We start from the raw sequence: 19,233 nt of genomic DNA, 5'->3' as shown, positions 1-19,233 counted from the left end.
AGTTAGAAAAGATATTTTGAAATCAAATTTTGGAAAAAAGATATAAAAGATAAGATAAAAAGATATGATTAAAAAGATATGGTTAGAAAAGATTTTTAATTTTTTTTAAAATTAAAATTAATTACTTGACTAACAAGAAACTAAAAGATATGATTCTAGAATTTAAAGATTGAACCTTTCTTAACAAGAAAGTAACAAACTTCAAATTTTTGAATCAATCATATTAATTGTTAGCATAATTTTCGAAAATAAAGATAAAATTAAGAAAAAGATTTTTGAAAAATAATTTAAAAAAAATAAATTTCGAAAATTAATAAAAAAATGAAAAAGATTTGATTTTTGAAGAAGTTTTGACAAGATAAGATTTTTAAAATTTTGAAAATTTGACTTGACTTACAAGAAATAACTAATTTTAAAAATTTTTGACTAAGTCAACCCAAATTTTCGAAATTTTGAGAAAAAAAAAAGAAAAGATATTTTTTGATTTTTGAATTTTTAATGATGAGAGAGAAAAACACAAATATGACCCAAAACATGAAAATTTTGGATCAAAACATATGATGCATGCAAGAACACTATGAATGTCAAGATGAACACCAAGAACACTTTGAAGATCATGATGAACATCAAGAACATATTTTTGAAAAATTTTTTATGCAAAGAAAACATGCAAGACACCAAACTTAGAAATCTTTAATGCATGGACACTATGAATGCAAAAATGCATATGAAAAACAATAAAAGACACAAAACAAGAAAACATCAAGATCAAACAAGAAGACTTACCAAGAACAACTTGAAGATCATGAAGAACACTATGAATGCATGAATTTTCGAAAAATGCAAGGAGAAGATAAATATGCAATTGACACCAAACTTAAAACATGACACAAAACTCAAACAAGAAACAAAAAATATTTTTGGTTTTTATGATTTTATGATTTTTTTTGTATTTTCTTACTAAATTTTTCGAAAACATATTTTGGAAAAAAAAAGTAATGAATTCATAGTCCTCAATCAAAATCCTATGAGTTAGACATGGCTTAATAGCCAGCCAAGCTAAAACATGTTTTATGAAACACTAGAATTCATTCTTAAAAAATTTTGAATAATTTTTCGAAAACAAAGACAAAATTTTGAAAAATATTTTTGAAAACTTTTTGAAAAGAAAAATAAAAAGAAAATTACCTAATATGAGCAACAAGACGAACCGTCAGTTGTCCATACTCGAACAATCCCCGGCAATGCGCGCCAAAAACTTGGTGCACGAAATTGTGATCATCAACAATGGCTCCAAAGACTTGGTAGCGCTCTCAAACGTGAATCACACTTAGTCACAATTCCACACAACTAACCAGCAAGTGTACTGGGTCGTCCAAGTAATACCTTACGTGAGTAAGGGTCAATCCCACGGAGATTGTTGGTATGAAGAAAGCTATGGTCATCTTGTAAATCTCAGTTAAGCGGATAATAAATGTTATGGAGTTTTCAAATAGTAAATAAATAAAACAGAAAATAAAGATAGAGTTACTCATGTAATTCAATGGTGGGAATTTCCGATAAGTATATGGAGATGCTTGTCCCTGTTGGATCTCTGCTTTCCTACTGCCTTCCTTCAATCATTCTTATTCCTTTCCATGGCAAGTTGTATGTAGGGCATCACTGTTGTCAATGGCTACATCCAATCCTCTCAGTGAAAATGGTCCAAATGCTATGTCATAGCACGGCTAATCATCTGTCGGTTCTCGATCATGTTGGAATAGAATCCCTTGATTCTTTTGCGTTTGTTATCACGCCCAACAATCGCGAGTTTGAAGCTCGTCACAGTCATTCAATCCCGGAATCCTACTCGGAATACCACAGACAAGGTTAGACTTTCCGGATTCCCATGAATGCCGCCATCAATTCTAGCTTATACCACGAAGATTCTGATTAAGGAATCCAAGAGATATGCGCCCGGTCTAAGGTAGAACTGAAGTGGTTGTCAGTCACGCGTTCATAGGTGAGAATGATGATGAGTGTCACGGATCATCACATTCATCATGTTGAAGTGCAACGAATATCTTAGAATAAGAACAAGCGGAATTGAATAGAAAATAGTAGTAATTGCATTGAAACTTGAGGTACACCAGAGCTCCACACCCTTAATCTATGGTGTGTAGAAACTCCACCATTGAAAATACATAAGTGATGAAGGTTCAAGCATGGCTGAATAGCCAGCCCCCAAAACGTGATCAATGGTCTCCTCAGATGAATAATAAAATAAAACTGAGACCAAAGATGTCTAATACAATAGTAAAACGTCCTATTTATACTAAACTAGCTACTAGGGTTTACGTAAGTAAGTAATTGATGCATAAATCCACTTCCGGGGCCCACTTGGTGTGTGTTTGGGCTGAGCTTGATCTTTACATGAGCTGAGGCTTCTTTTGGAGTTGAACGCCAAGTTGTAACGTGTTTCTGGCGTTCAACTCTGGTTCGTGACGTGTTTCTGGCGTTTGACTCCAAAATGCAGCATGGAACTGGCGTTGAGCGCCATTTTACGTCATCAAATTTCGAACAAAGTATAAACTATTATATATTTCTAGAAAGCTCTGGATGTCTACTTTCCAACTCCTTTGAGAGCGCGCCATTTGGAGTTTTGTAGCTCCAGAAAATATATTTCGAGTGCAGGGAGGTCAGAATCCAACAGCATCAGCAGTCCTTTGTCAGCCTTTTATCAGAGTTTTGCTCAGGTCCCTCAATTTCGGCCAAAAATTACCTGAAATCATAAAAAATCACACAAACTCATAGTAAAGTCCAAAAATGTGAATTTAGCATAAAAACTAATGAAAACTTCCCTAAGAGTAGCTAGATCCTACTAAAAACTACCTAAAAACAATGCCAAAAAGCGTATAAATTATCCGCTCATCATTATTCAATAATTACTCGGGGTTTACACATGCCTGTCCTACTGGCCGTGAGCTCATGTGTTGGTTAAGCCGCCAGAACCCAACACATCTGCTAGCTAACCCAGACATTTGTCTCTAGGTTGTGCGTCTCTAGGTTGTGCATCTCTAGGAGAATCATAAACGAAGGAGAGTGCCTTTCCACATCGAAGGAGCGTGCCTTTCCACCTTTTCCTGGAGGATATACGAAGGAGAGTACCTTTCCACATCGAAAGAGTGTGCCTTTTCACCTTGCAACTAGAGAAGAATACGGGGAAAACAATATGAAAGAGAGTGCCTTTCCACCTTCCCCACATCCCCATCACGACAAGAGAGGGAATCCTCCGTCCTCATCTTTCCATCCGAACACATTTTCAAGTCAAAACCTTGCCATTCTCAATTCATTAGTCATATATCATCACCCATTCTACACTTAAAACTAATCCTTAGGGTCTAAAAGAGTAAAAATAGAAGTTTAGAGGTTTCAAATTATGTTTTAACACACAAAATTCACTTTGCTGATTTCAGGGGTTATGCGTACACGTGGATGAGTTTTTCCCCACTTGCGTATGCAAGCACCCTGCTCGCGTAGACGAGATGCCCAACCTGAAAGGGTTGGTCGCGTCGCGTGCATTGGTCGCGTACGCAAGATCTGCAGATTGACAAAAATGCTGAATGTTGCTAAATTTTAGCCTTGCCCTCCGAACTTCCCCCGGCATAACGTTTTTGTTTTAAAACATTTTTCATTTGTTCTTCGAACGACGTAAACTTTACGTACCCAATTTTCATATGAACTGAGTTTGAAACAATTTGAGGGTCCGGAAGCTGAGTTATGGCTCACCGAAGTTCAGCTAAAAATCAATTTTTCACAAAGATCCTTAAACCTTTATTTTACCAAATTTCTTTCAAAAAGCAATAACTCACACCCTAATTTCAGCACTAATTATGTACACAGTCTCATACCTATTTCATCTCTTCCATCACATGCAAATACCCAGTTCTTAGCATTGTCATCATATACAATCTCACAAACCAATGCAACACAATTCACAAACGGTGCGGCGATCAGATCTCGGAGTGAGAAGTTATGGAAGATGGAAACAAGACCAAGGGTTTACAATCTTCTCCTCCCCCTTGGTTGTGTTCTTCAACGTCTACATGAAGAAGAAAGAGGAATGAGCTGAAGCTCATTTATATTAAGGGATTCGGTTGGGCCTTAGGTCCAATACGGGTCCGGTTCGACTTGTTCGGCCTAATCTTGAGCCAAATTTTTTAAAATTAATGTCAAAATTCATATTTTAATTAGTTCTACCTCACTAAATAAAAAAAATTCTATTTTTTAATTTATTTAATTAATAATTAATTTATTTACTAATTATTCACTAATTACTCGATATTTACATAAACAATAACATGGAATTTAAAATATGGTAATTACATACAAGTAAAGAATGTAATTAAAAGTTATTACTTCATCCCGGACGAATTTAATTTGAAACCAAAACTATCTCTAAGTGTACACACCTGAAACATATGTAAGTAAAGATCACTACTAAGTAAAATTCATGGGCATTGAGGATTGTTCCCAGGCCCACCATAGTAGAAGTATGTGCCCCATTCATTGCTATAAGAGCTCTTAATATCATAACAATTGGTGTTTTCAGCCAAAGTTGAGATGCCCTGCACATTCATTAGGCTGTTATCAGTGTCCACAATCTGAAGGTTCCGAAAGTAGCTTGATTTTCCGAAGCTCTCCCTGGCGAAGTGGCCGGAGCCCATCTGGGTTTCGGTGTGCTGGCCATTGGTTCGCATGTTCACCACCTCGCCGCCCCACTCCACCATAGTGGCGTGATCAGCCAAGTGCGTGAATAGCTCGGCCGGCCAGTACCCAACCAGTGTGTTGTCACCAAAGCTCATCCACCAATTCCCAGCTTTTGGATCCTATATTAGTATTCACAAATCACAACACCAAAATAATGTGAAAAAGCTAAGAGAACATACATTTTATATGTAATGCATGTTAAATTATTGAATAGTGATAAAAATGACTTTATAGAAATTAATTATCGCCTCATTATCATGAAATATATTATAAAGATCACGCTTCATTTTATAGAAATTAAAAAAAAAAAAGATAGTATCCAATAAATATAAAAGGGATGAGCCACATGTAAAAGATTGTCTAATAAGTGTAAGTGGATGAAATATTGACCTTCCAGATGAGGATGGTAATGTCATATTGGCTGCCAGCAAAAGAAGAGACAGGAGAGATGGCTGCTCCAATGGCAATCTTACTATTTGTTTGGATAAAACCCGAACAAAGAAGGTTGTAGCATCCGGTTTGTTGATACGAATCACTCTGCATCAAACGTCAACTTTTATAATTAAATTGTTGACCTCCCAAAAACGTGGATAACATTATTGAATTAGAAAAAAAACAGTTTGTCACAATATTTAAGGAGAAAAAGAAAAGAAATGGCTACCGTCCAATAAGTAAATAATCTGGGTCTGTTGTCACCATAGAGCTCTGGACTGACCTGACTAGTAAAATAATCGAAGTTTTAAAAATTACTACTTTGTAAAGTTAGCAGAAATATTTATAAAGCACTTGCCACTATTATAGAAAAACATTATTTCGACCAGTAAAAAAAATCAAAAGTTTAGAAATTACTACTTTTCAAAGTTAGCAGAAATGTTTATAAAATGAAAAAGTACAGGTAGACAATGAGTTTAGTGAGTGCATTTATATATACGGTAACTTTTTTTTTATTTCCGTGATTTTTGTAAGAGTATAGTGTATTTTTTATTTTATAGGACTAATTTTAAAGCTTATTGTTTACATTATTTATGAAAATTATTGTCTACCAAACAAAATCATTATAAAATACAGATACTTACTATTATCATCGATATAGGCATTAAAAGAGTAAAGTATCATTTTTGTTTGCAATGTCTAGAGTAAATTTTAAAGTTATTTCTAACGTTTAAATCGTTTTATTTAAATTTCTAGTGTTTTAAAATCGTCTTAATGTTGTCCTGTCATTAATAATCTATTAACAGAATCGATGGAAGAATAACATTGAGACGATTTCGAAACAATAAAAACTTAAATACAACGAAAATGTTGTAGACAAAAATAATAAATTACTCTTAGAAGAATTACCAAATCAAGTAAAAGGATAGCAAATTTTAAAAAAATAAATTGTATTACGAATTTAAAATTTTTACTTATACTTATAGAATAACTAGTAGATCAATTTTTAGGAAAAAAAAAGAAAAAAAAGGGAATAGTACATATAAAATAAAATCTAAATAAATATATCTTTTTGTCTTTAATATACTCAATTCTTTTAATATTTAATTTAATTAAATTTTATTTTTAACTTTTAAATAAATTTTAATTTAATCCTTCAATAATATTATTTTTTTATGATAAATAATTATTTAATTTTTTAATTTTACTCGTAATCAAAAGTAATTTTACTTAGAATAAAAGTAATATGATTAAGAGTAAAATTGAAATAAAAATTATTTAAAATAAAAATAATGTGATTAAGAGTAATTTTTTTAGATGTGATTAAAAAATAATTAAATATTTATCTATCATAAATTATTGATATTATTAAAGAATAAAATTAAAATTTATTTTAAAATTAAAAATAAACTTTACTTAAATTAAACTTTACAAAAGTTCGGTACATTAGAGATAAAAATATATAATTTATAATTTATTGTATATGTATCATATTTTTTTTTTGGGCAAGTTTATGTACTAACCATTCTACAAGTATTACATGATAAGTAAAAATCTTAAAGTGTAAAATTAAAAAGAAGTTCACTTAGAATGAAAATAGTGTAATTTAGAGTAATTTACTTAAATATGATTAAAAAAAATTGAATAATTATGTATAATAAGAAATTGATATTATTAAAGGATAAAATTAAATTTTATTTTAAAATTAAAAATAAATTTTAGTTAAATTAAATATTAAAAAATTCGATACATTAGAAAAAGAATATAATTTATACTTTATTGTATTTGTATCATGCTCTTTTTTTGGCATTTTATTAGTATTTCATGATGAGTAAAAATTTTGAATTTGTAATATAATTTATTCTATTAAAATTTATTTTTATTTTATTTGATTTAATAATTATTCTATAAGGATAATAAATTATTTTTGTCTTTAATATTTTTATCCTATTTAAATTTTTAATATTTTAAAATAATTTTAATTTTATTTTATTATCAACTCTACTAACAGATTATTAATGACAAGATAATATTGAGATGATTTTAAAATATTAAAAATTTAAATAAAATAATTTAAATGTTAAAAAATAACTTTAAAACTTATCACAAATATTAAAGACAAAAATAATACTTTATTCAACGTTACAAAAAAAAGAAAGGAAAAATAAACTAGTATTTTGGAATTAGAAAGAGTACCTGCCATCCAGCTTCGATGCTATTTAGATCAGGGCCGTCGAAAGATCCTGATAAAATCCAAATTTGAGAAAGACTGAATTCGTTCATTGCTTGAATTGATGGATCCCACACGTTTATACTTGCCTTTGCCCCATATATCTCTTCCGATGATCTCGTATAAGCGATCGCATGCTAAAAAAGTACACCAATTTGAATATACAAAATTCAAAATGTAGAAGGTAAAATATGTCTCATATAATATGATATAATTTATATATGTGCATAAATACATAAAGTATACTATTATTACTACAGAGTTGAAGTCTCTTAATTAATATTTCCAATCATATCAAGATGTACAGTTAACTACTTACTTAAAAATTATTGGAAACAATTTTTACATTTGGCAACATCATCAATTTTTTTTATTGTCAAAATTACTTTTTTAACCCTCATCTTTCGAAGGGTTTAGCGTTTAAGATTGTCAGCCACAACGATATGCTAAAGGGTGGCCGACTGTCGATAGTGATAATAAATGGTAAAAAAAAAACGACAGATGAAATTCTGATAGTATTAATAAGATTTAGGAGATGGTAGTAAATAGTCTGAGAAAAACATATAAAGGGAGCATAAGATGGTCGGGTTTGTTTAAATTTATGCTAAAAATGCTCCCAAACCAATTGAAATGTAATTGAGCGGGTTTGTATCGGGTTGAATATTTTTTAACGCAAACCCAAACCCGTCTAACCTGACTAATAAAACCAGTTGGTTTGGTTTGGATAATTAAATACCCAAATTGATAAATAAAAAATTAAAAATTAAAAACTAAAGAAAAAATAAAGTAAATATTTTGTAAAATTACAATTTATCATTATAGATAAACACTATAATAAATTAAGATTATAATATTAAAACTACAAATTAACATCAAAGATCAACACTGTAAATTATATCTTTGAATTGAGTATATAGGATAATAAAGTATTCGAGTTAGATTGAATTTTGCACGAATCTGATATTAGATCCAAATGAAAACGGATCTGATCGAATTTTACTCCACTATACTTGATTCATCATTGAATACTAGAATTATTAACTATTAAATTGGATCATCTTAGTTTAAATCGGATAATTGAGTTACCCAATTTCATTTACACTTGTGAATATACACATAAAAAGAAAAATTTTAAAAAGATAGCTGAAATCGACTATTAAAAATTGATTTTCTAATTAGACAAGTTGGTTAAATAAAGAGATTTATTTTTTTATATACAACTACCAATTGAGTTTTATTTGTTTATCTTAATTTATTCAAATAAGAACCCTTTTTTTTTACTAAACGAACTGTACCTATCAATTAATAGTAACTTTATAGCGAATAGATGTAGAAGAATCACAATGCAGTATAAATGTGTAAAATTTTCATTCTATTTTGAAGATTGATTTGAATATCCAACAACATTTAAGAATAAAAAATAAGTTTAAATATCGAAGCAGTGTTACGACGCACCTCATGGCCGTTACCGCTAATTACATCGGGGGCGTCACTGTGGATGCGGCGGGAGAATGGAGTTCGTAGCTGTTTCTTACCATAGTGATACAAAGACTTAGCTCTGAACACATCATCCACTCTGCTTCGTCTTATAGGAACAGTTCCCTTTGGGCATACCGTCCCATTTAGGTGCCACATTTGCCATTCTTGCCTTTTTAGTGCTCCTCTTTCTCCTTCACCTACCATTTCATGGCTACTGCCATCCTCATCCTCATTATTATTATTATTATTATCCTTCTTCACATTATTAGTAATCCCTCTTGGCATCTCTTTTGGCGCTTTCTGTTATGTGAATTCATTAATCAAACCATCTAACCAACAACCCTAATGATGATATGATCATATCAAGTTGGTAAAATAAATTACTACTGCTAACATAAAAATAGAAAGAAAAAGAGAAAAAGCATATTAGTAATAAGTTTGGTAGGTGGTCATAATTACCTGGATCTTGTGATTCTTTAAGAGCGGGTGGTCGAAAGCTAGTTGTTTTCTTTTTTGAACACAATCTATGATATCACCATCTGGACTCTGCAAATATATATATTATCATCTATCCCATACAAAAGCTGATTAATACTACTACTTTAATTTTTAGAAAATACTTTCTTTCATTTTATAAATTCTAAAATGGTACTACTCTATAAGCTTAGAAACATTTATTCTTGTATATGAATCAATGCATTTAATTTGGGTATGTATACATTAATAATAATATAATGTATTTAAAAAAAGAAGTCTAAATGACTGTTAATAGCAAATGGCATAGAATGGTAGTGGAGAGACCAAGAAAGAAAAATCTCAACCACTGATATTAATAACAATCACATTAATAGTACTTAATTACCTCTATGGTGAGAACAGGGCGCTTGTTAATCTTGTCCAAGTGTTTAATAATCCTATTGAATCTCAAGCTACTTACTTGCTTATTGTACTTTGTGTAGTTTAAGGAACTGCATTCAACCATAGCAGCCACTAATACAACGATGATGAACAAACCCAGAATATTATGATGTTCAAAGTTCCTACAAAAATTACAGCCCATATCTCTGATCTCTCCTTCTTCAGTGACAACAAAAATAGTAATTAAAGTGAATAATGCTGGAAACTAATTAGACCATTGCTAGCAAAGCAAACAACACAATACAAATCTGAATTAGCTAGTGACCGAAAAAAAAAAAAAAAAACAATCTGAATTAGTGGTGAGAATTGAGAAAGGATATAGGAGGGTGAGGTTCAATTAAGATGTGTGTATGTATATTAATGATGCAATAGACATCACAATGCAAGTTCCGAGATTTTTCTTTCTGTGTTGTTTGGGACGATAAATGTTGCTCAAACCTTACTTGAAGCAATTAATTAATAATAACAAGATAGAGAAAATATTTATGAGGATTATGGAAATACATGCTAGTGATAGGTAGCTACCAAAGTGAAAATATGTGCTACCCCCCTTTTTAATGTGCATACCTGCCACCATACACTTTCTCATTAATATTCTTTTACTTTGATTTTCTTTCACCCTTCAAACCGCTTACACACTCATATACATAGCTTGCTTCCCTTCACAGTCTCTCCATTCCTTTGCTTAAACCTTCCTTCCTTTTTTCTCTTTTTTTTTTTCTTTTAAGAATATGACAAAACTAAGCTGCCACTAAACTCAATTGGCTGATCCAAACGTACGTGTTGTGTGCGTGGGTTCGCCTTTAATCTTTTTGTAAAGAAAAAGTCTAAATGACCGATAAGTCTTCTAGCCAAGATATATAATTAACAACACTATTTTTATTAACTAATCTTGGCTGATCGAACTATCAGTGCCATGAAAATATTAATAGAGTCAACCATTTTCAAATCTTAACAATAACAACTTATATTTCCTTTTTTTATTTAATTTAATATTTATCAATCCATTACACATCCAAATTTTTTTGGCGATTAAATCCAACTAAGTTGGTCCAAATGTAATAAAACTCACTCACACAATATGCGTGTAAAATCATGCCGTTCTTCTTCTTCGTGTTTCTTTGTGCGCCTCCTCCTCCTTCTATTGGTGCTATTGTTGCTGTGTCTTATTTTTGTTTCTTATTCTCCTCCTCTTCCTCATGTGATATTATAGTTATTTATTCTTTTTTGTTTGACTTTTATTTTTCTTTTTTTTTGTTTTATTCCTCTTAAGAGAGTGAAACAAAAAGAATTATGAGGAAAATAAAATAAGAAGAAGATGAAGAAGAAAAAGATGAAAAAGAAGAAGCAGCAGTAGAAGATGAGGAGGAGAAAGATGAAGAGTTTTAAATGATGCAATATTGATAAGAAAAAATAACAAGGAAATTTCACCGAAATTTCTTAACAATTACACATAAATTTCTTAGTTTTGACATTGAAAATTTACTACAAAAGTACAAAAATATCTTCTTTAATATTTTTTTCCTTCTTTTTTCTTTTTGTTCTCGTTTCTTCTTTTAGGAGTATTGCTTCTCATATTGGACTTGAAGAAACATATATGTACTGTATTGTAATCTTATTTAGTTTAATGAATGTAGGTTTCTCTTCTTCCTAGTAATTTTATAGCATTATATATTTCTTCTTCTTTTTTGTTTGATTTTTTCTTGTTTCTATTGTTTTCAAGAGAGTAAGACAAGAACCATGAGAAGATAAAACAAGAAGTAGAAGATGGACAAAAAGAAGAAGAAGAAGATGATAATGATGAAGAAGAACGAGGAGGAGGAGTTGTTTTGAGTTATCATTAAGTAATTTCGCTGTATTCTGAATTTAAATAAGGTGCATTTGGTTTGTACTTGAATTGAGTTTACTTGTGTATCGTTATCATTAAGTAATTTTGGTGTATTCTGGATTTAATTTCGATGCATTCTAAATTTAAATAAGGTGCACCTTTAGTCTGAATTTGTTTTGAATTGAGTTTGTTTATGTGTGTCATCAATAAGAAATTTTAGTGCATTTAGGATTTGAACTGTTATATATATAAGAAGAAGACAACGATGGTAACAATAATGATAACGATGATGGAGGATGAGGAGGAGGAGGAGGAAGAAGATATTCAAATGAAAAAAGAAAGAAGAAGAGGAAGAGGAAGAGGAAGAGGAAGAGGAAGAGGAAGAGAAGGAGATGGAGGTAGTGGTGACGAAGAAGAAGAAGACACCAGAAAGAAGACAGCCTATCTTAGTCTATGCTAGCAGGTAAAGGACTTTTCTTCCAAACTTTCATCGCTTTCTAACAAAATAACAGATAGTAACTTATTAATTTAAGTGCCTGGTTGCATGGTCAATTGGTCAAGGAGACAGTTGGGAGGCATTGATGGAGATTTTGAAGGATTGATAGTTTTTTTATTGATGAGCGGATAATTTATATGCTTTTTGGCATTGTTTTTAGGTAGTTTTTAGTAGGATCTAGCTACTTTTAGGGATGTTTTCATTAGTTTTTATGCTAAATTCACATTTCTGGACTTTACTATGAGTTTGGGTATTTTTCTGAGATTTCAGGTAATTTCTGGCTGAAATTGAGGGACCTGAGCAAAACTCTGATGGAAGGCTAACAAAGGACTGCTGATGCTGTTAGATTTTGACCTTCCTGCACTCGAAATAGATTTTCTGAAGCTACAAAACTCCAAATGGCGCACTCTCAACGGCGTTGAAAATTAGACATCCAGGCTTTCCAGCAATATATAATAGTCGATACTTTATTCGTGATTAGATGACGTAAACTGGCGCTCAACGCCAGTTCCATGCTGCATTCTGGAGTCAAACGCCAGAAACACGTCACGAATCAGATTTGAACACCAAAAACACGTTACAACTTGGCGTTCAACTCCAAAATAAGCCTCTGCACGTGTAAAGCTCGAGCTCAGCCCAAGCACACACCAAGTGGGCCCTGGAAGTGGATTTCTGCATCAATTACTTACTTCTGTAAACCCTAGTAGCTAGTCTAGTATAAATAGGACATTTTATTATTGTATTCGACATCCTGGATCTGGGATTGTATTTTTGATCCTGTGATCACGTTTTGGGGGCTGGCCATTCGGCCATGCTTGAACCTTCATCACTTACGTATTTTCAACGGTGGAGTTTCTACACACCATAGATTAAGGGTGTGGAGCTCTGCTGTACCTCGAGTTTTAATGCAATTACTACTATCTTTTGTTCAAATTCAATCTTATTTCTGTTCTAAGATACTACTCGTACTTCAATCTGATAGATGTGATGATCCGTGACACTCATCATCATCCGTCCCTATGAACACGTGCCTGACAACCACTTCCGTTCTACAAGCGAAAGCTAAAGTGTGTATCTCTTGGATTTCTGATGCACGACGCATGGTTGCCCTCGCCTGACAACCGAGCCTTCCATTCCGTGAAATCAGAGTCTTCGTTGGTATAAGCTAGAATTGATGGCGGCATTCATGAGAATCCGGAAAGTCTAAACCTTGTCTGTGGTATTCCGAGTAGGATTCCGGGATTGAATGACTGTGACGAGCTTCAAACTCGTGATTGTTGGGCGTGATGACAAACGCAAAAGAATCAAGGGATTCTATTCTGACATGATCGAGAACCGACAGATGATTAGCCGTGCCGTGACAGAGCATTTGGACCTTTTTCATTGAGAGGATGGGATGTAGCCATTGACAACGGTGATGCCCTACATAAAGCTTGCCATGGAAAGGAGTAAGAAGGATTGGATGAGGGCAGTAGAAAAGCAGAGATTCAGAAGGAGCACAGCATCTTCATACACCTATCTGAAATTCCCATCGATGATCTACATAAGTATTTCTATCTTTATTTTCTGTTTATTTATTATTATTATTCGAAAACTCCATAACCATTTATTATCCGCCTGACTGAGATTTACAAGATGATCATAGCTTGCATCATTCCAACAATCTCCGTGGGATCGACCCTTACTCACGTAAGGTTTATTACTTGAACGACCCAGTGCACTTGCTGGTTAGTTGTGCGAGGGTGTGAAGAAAGTGCTGAGTTAGTAAATGCGCACACCAAGTTGAATGCCATTATAAGAGATCACAATTTCGTGCACCACTTATACAAACATCTCCATGGGAATATTTTGATTTTTGGGAGAAAATGCAATTTCCAAAGTTGGTACCAAGATGACGCATAAGCATCTTTAGTTATTTTTTTATTTATTCTTTGAATAAAATAAGTGATTTCTTTATTTTAATTGAGATTTTTGTACTTTAATCAATGTTTCTTGGAGCTGCTTTGAACTTTGATATGTTTCAGAAGTTGTTGAAAGGTTTTAAGCAAGAAGAAAGGAGGAGAAAGACAACCAAAGAAGCCCATGGGTGAACCAAGGAAGATGGCATGCAAAAGAAAGCAACCTCCTAAGGAACAAAGAATTGAAGACAAGCCCTGGGGAAGTGCAAAGAGAATTTGTAGATGCTGTCAATCCTAACCTTTTTATACTCCAGCGAGCATAACTTGAGCTACAGATGTCCAGATAAGGCATTTCTAGCGGCGTTAGAAAGCTAACATCCAGAGGTCCAAATGAGGCAGTTTGAGCCACGAATGACTGACGTAGAGATTTATGCTGGTCTAGAATTTCTCAATAAAAGAATATCTTTGTTGCAAGCATAGTCCAAATTGGCAATTAACTCTTGGTGTGCAAAATTTAGAACTCCGCATAGTTTAACTGACAAGTGCACCGGGTCATCCAAGTAATACCTTAGGTGAGTAAGGGTCGATCCCACGAGGATTGTCTGATTGAGCAAGTAATGATTTTCCTGCACTTCTTAGATAGGCAGATAGAAAGTTGATTGATTGTTGTTGAATGCGCATAAAATAAACAAGAAAGTAATAATGAAATAGTGGAGAAACAATGGTGAGAAATCAGTTAAGGCTTTGGAGATGCCTTATATTTCTGGATTAACTTTTCTTACTGCCTACTCCAATTATGAATGTTTCATTCCATGGCAAGCTGTAAGTGATTAACACCACGCTAATGGTCATTAATCTCCTCTGCTCCAGATCAACTGCCACGCTAATGGTCATTCAATCTGAATGAGGGTGAAGCTCTAGCTATTCAATCTCTGATGATCCTACTCAAAATGCCATAGACAAGGTCAGATCTTCCAGATCATAGAATGAAGCTTTATGATTCTAGCTTATACTACAAAGGCCCTAATCACCCCAGGCTCGACTTAACAGATGTTCCCATGTCCCTAACAAACACGTGGATTAGCCGTCTATGAGATGTCTAATCATTCTTGTAGTTCAATGCTATCTCTCTCAAGACTCGCAAGAACTCATGTAGAATAAGGGGTCATACGCTAGTTCCACCCCAGACTCATAAGGATTGAAGAACGAAGATACATCTTAGAACAAAATCTGACATAGATTGAAATAGAAACAGTAATATTATTAATCCATGAGAATCAGCGGAGCTCCTAACCTTAACCTAGGAGGTTTAGTGACTCATGCTTTTCAGAAAATAAAAGTAATGGAGGAGAAGAACATATTTACAAAGTGATATAGAAGAACATGGAGGAGAAGAATAGTGTGGGAAGCGAGGGGTCCGAAGACCCACTCCCAGTGGTGTGTGCCAAGAGCATGTGAACGGGTGTGTATCCCCGTGGAATGATGGATGATCCCCTTTTTATGAAACTAAAGCCTTTATATAGGCTCCCCTAAATTACAAACTTAAATGAAATTGAAAGCAAATTACAATGAAATGAAAACTGAACTATTCTAGATGCTTCTTGTGGCCTTGATTGGTTGGTAATTGTGGCTTGAATCAGAGTTGGAGTGGGCTTGGTTGAAGGTTGCAGGCTGCAGGGAGAAGTTGGCGTGCCATGCCCACTGGAAATTGCTCCCTGGAATTGTGACCCATGTTGTAGTGCTAAAAGAATGGAGTTATTCAGGCCCAAAATTGAATATCAATGGTAAAGTATTACATATTGCTAGAAAGCCTTGAATGTCAGCTTTCTAACACCGCTAGAATCACCTCATTTCGACCTCTCTAGCACAAGTTATGCTCTTTCAAAGGTGAAGAGGTCAGTCTGTCAAAATGCCCCGGCATGCCACGCCTTCTCGCATGCTAGTTTTCACGCCCAACTTGTAAAATTGGCGTACCACGCTCACAGGCATGCCCCCCACATGCCCAGCTTGCATGGTTGGTGTGCCACGCCTTTGAACACGTGAAATCACATGCCCAGTCTTGCAAAGTTGCTGTGCCACGCCCACTGGCACGCCATAGCGCACGCCAGTTTTGTGATGCTGAAAAAATGATCTTTTTCACCTCTATATTTAACTTTCACTATAAAAGGTTATATATTATTGAAAAACTCTGGATGTCAGCTTTCCAACGCTATAAAAAGTGCATCATTTGGACCTCTACAATTCAAGTTATGTTCCTTTGAAGATGAAGAGGTTAGGCTGGTATCTCTGCAGGGACGTGTTGTGCTCCTTTGTGTTTTCATGGTGAATTTCTTCCTCAAATCTAGTATCCACTATAAAGTTTTATATATGATTGGAAATTTCTGGATGTTTACTTTCTAATGGCACTAGAATCACCTCATTTGGAGTTTTTTAGAATAAGTTATGGTCCTTTGAATGTGAAGAGGTTAGGCTGGCGCGTGACCCGGTGTGCTACGCCTTCAATGCTTCCCCATTATTGCCTTTCTGTAATACTATCCTGGTGTGCCATGCCTAGGCACGCCCATAGACATGCCAGCATTGCTGGCTTCGCATGCCATGCCCAGGAACGCCCTTTGGCATGCCCAAAACTTCCTCCTTTCTTCTTTTGGGCTTGTTTTGTGCTTTTTGCTTCTTTTTCCACCATTTTCTACAAAATTCATCAAATCAAAAGATCAAAGCAATAAACATCTTAAGCACAAAAATTACTCAATAATTGGACATTATGAACTAATTTTTGATATGAAAAAGTATAGAAAAACACAACATGATGCACATGCATCATCGAGTTGTGATTTTGAAAAATTCTACATCACCCATGATTTCAACAAAGTACACACCAAGTTTTGAATCTCAATTATAAAAAGAGAAGATCACTCTTAGTTTTAAACTAATGAGGAAAAGATTTGATTTGATTTTGTTTTGAATTTGAAAGTCAGTTTAGGTTCAAATTTAAATAAGTCCAGGAACTATTCCACAAACATCTCATCTGGGACCTTATTTCACAATCCTAGTTTTTGTTTTCTTTGCACCATGAACAACCAATCTCCTCTGTTAAGGTTAGAAGCTCTATTAATATTTTTATGGATTATTAATCTAAGTGTTTTTTTTTTATTTGAGGTTTATGCTTTGATGTATTTCATGATATAGTTTTTGTTCTTTATCCCTAAAGATTAGAATTGATGGAAAATATTCAAACTTCGTTTTGGATTCTAATATTACTTTGGGAAATTTATATTGGAATTAGCTAAAAAACTATTTCTCATTACTTTTTAATCTAACTAGGAATAGGGCGTTAAACAGTATGCGACTTTATAATTCTCATGATTTTCAATTGAATTAGAACTAGTTTGGATAAATGACATATAATTCAACCTAGGATCACTCTTGAATCTTGTGTGAATATAAATCAGAAATGTGCTTAACCTCTTTTCTTAATGAATTGACTAAAGAATTAATGATTAAGTAATTAAAGGAAAATTGAATTGCCAAGGAATTGGAATTTGATTATTTATGGTTTATCATAAATTGATCTGCAAGCTTCTAAATAAATAAACACAAGGATTGTTTTCTTAGAGAGTGGGCATCTCTAAAGCCTTAACACTCTCATTCATGCTACCTTCTCTAATCATTCTTATTTGCTTTCTTTTAGTTCTCTGTTTTTGACACTTAATTCCTCTCAATCAACTTTTCAATTTGTCTAATTAGAATAATCAATTAATCATTACTTGCTCAGTCCATTAATCATCATGGGAACAATATTCACTCACCGTGGTATTACTTGATACGATTTGGAGCACTTTCCGAGTTGGAAATTCTTCTATCAAGTTCTTCGCACCTTCAGGGATCAATTAAGATTTACAACAAACCAGTTAATTGATTCTCTAAATTAGACGGTTTTTATTCAATTTTACATTGATGCGTGAGCATCTTTCCTATCTTTTCCTAGTGAATTTGCATTCAAATTTGTTATGTTTAATTTAGATATAATTCCTTTTAAGCCACTATGGATGCTACTTTGAGTCATGTACAATTTTATTTATTACAGGTAGCATTCGGGCAAATTTGATAGAGTTCGTGTAGAAGAAAAGAAAGAAAGTGGATGATGTTGTTAACTCTGACCTCCTTTCACTCCAATAAGATTATCATGAGCTACAATGGTCGAATTGACGCGGTTTTAGTAGCATTGGAAAGATAACTTTCATAGCTTTCCAACGATATATAATAGTCAATACTCTTTTATGGAATAATTTCCTTGGTGGCGCCAAACTTGGGATTTTCCATGTTTGGCGCCCCACTGATGCACGAAAACTTGTCTTTCAACAAATTTTCCTTCGGCAAGTATACCGAATTGTCATCAAGTAAAAACTCACAATAGAGTGAGGTCGAATCCCACAGGGATTGATTGATCAAGCAACTTTAGTTGGAAGAGTATGCTAGTTGAGCTAAACAGAGTATAGTTTGAGAATTGCAGAAAATTAAATGGCCGAAAAGTAAATAGCAGAAAATAAAGTGCAGAATCTTAAATGGGAATTTGGGGAAATGAGCATGGAAATAAATGGCAGAAAGTAAAGAGAATGGGTAAGATCAGAAATGGGAATTCATTGGGCTTAGGAGATGTTGCATTCTCTGGATCAAATTCGTTTTTATCTCTTCCTCAATCAATGCATCTATTGATCTCCTTGGCAATCTTAAGTGATTGGATCCCAATTCCTTGGCAATCCAATCTCTCTAAGCTTGAACAATTACCCAATTCCTTGATTTAATTGCTCATGGGAAGAGATGAAGTATGGTCACTGATTATACCACATGCATTTCCAAATCAAAGTGTTGGGAGGATTACATGTCACTATATTTGCCCAGACCCCAATTTGGTCAAACATGAGAAAGCATTTCTAGCATGATCTCCTCATCCCTTTTCCAAGGCTTAGAGGAGATCCAATTATGGAGAGTTTCTTTTCCAAGACAACTAACCAATTGAATTAAGATCGAAAACTTTTTAGTAAATCAAAAGAGAAGAAAGAAGAAGAAGAATGAAAACTATAATTGATCCATCAAATTACAACAGAGCTCCCTAACCCAATGAAAGGGGTTTAGTTGTTCATAGCTCCGGGAATGGAAAATGGCAGAAAAGAATACATCCTTCACTAGTAAAATTGCAGAAAAA

At 33.5% G+C, this 19,233-nt stretch overlaps 1 protein-coding gene across 1 annotated transcript; it reads right to left on the bottom strand.

Annotated features, from left to right (window-relative positions):
* Positions 1–4,323: 4,323 nt before the first annotated feature.
* On the bottom strand, positions 4,324–10,425 carry LOC112711018 (protein neprosin). The gene is made up of 7 exons (XM_025763545.3): positions 9,753–10,425; positions 9,350–9,436; positions 8,867–9,190; positions 7,378–7,548; positions 5,411–5,464; positions 5,140–5,286; positions 4,324–4,868 (listed from the first exon to the last, which is right to left on the bottom strand). Exons 1-7 carry the CDS (start codon positions 9,948–9,950, stop codon positions 4,491–4,493), a joined length of 1,359 nt encoding a protein of 452 aa, XP_025619330.1. The 5' UTR covers positions 9,951–10,425; the 3' UTR covers positions 4,324–4,490.
* Between the last annotated feature and the right edge of the window lie 8,808 nt (positions 10,426–19,233).

This window comes from Arachis hypogaea, chromosome 9 (genome assembly GCF_003086295.3).
Source record: "Arachis hypogaea cultivar Tifrunner chromosome 9, arahy.Tifrunner.gnm2.J5K5, whole genome shotgun sequence".
In the NCBI taxonomy this organism is placed as follows: Eukaryota; Viridiplantae; Streptophyta; class Magnoliopsida; order Fabales; family Fabaceae; genus Arachis; species Arachis hypogaea.
Note: the sequence above shows the minus strand (reverse complement) of the source record. Positions and strands in the feature narration are given on the sequence as shown.

Coding starts and splice junctions, on each gene's coding strand:
- LOC112711018 (XM_025763545.3), bottom strand. CDS start 9,950: ATGGGCTGTAATTTTTGTAGGAACTTTGAACATCATAATATTCTGGGT. Junction 7,549..8,866: donor TTAGCGGTAACGGCCATGAG/GTGCGTCGTAAC, acceptor GTACTTTTTTAG/CATGCGATCGCTTATACGAG. Junction 5,465..7,377: donor GCATCGAAGCTGGATGGCAG/GTACTCTTTCTA, acceptor TTTACTAGTCAG/GTCAGTCCAGAGCTCTATGG.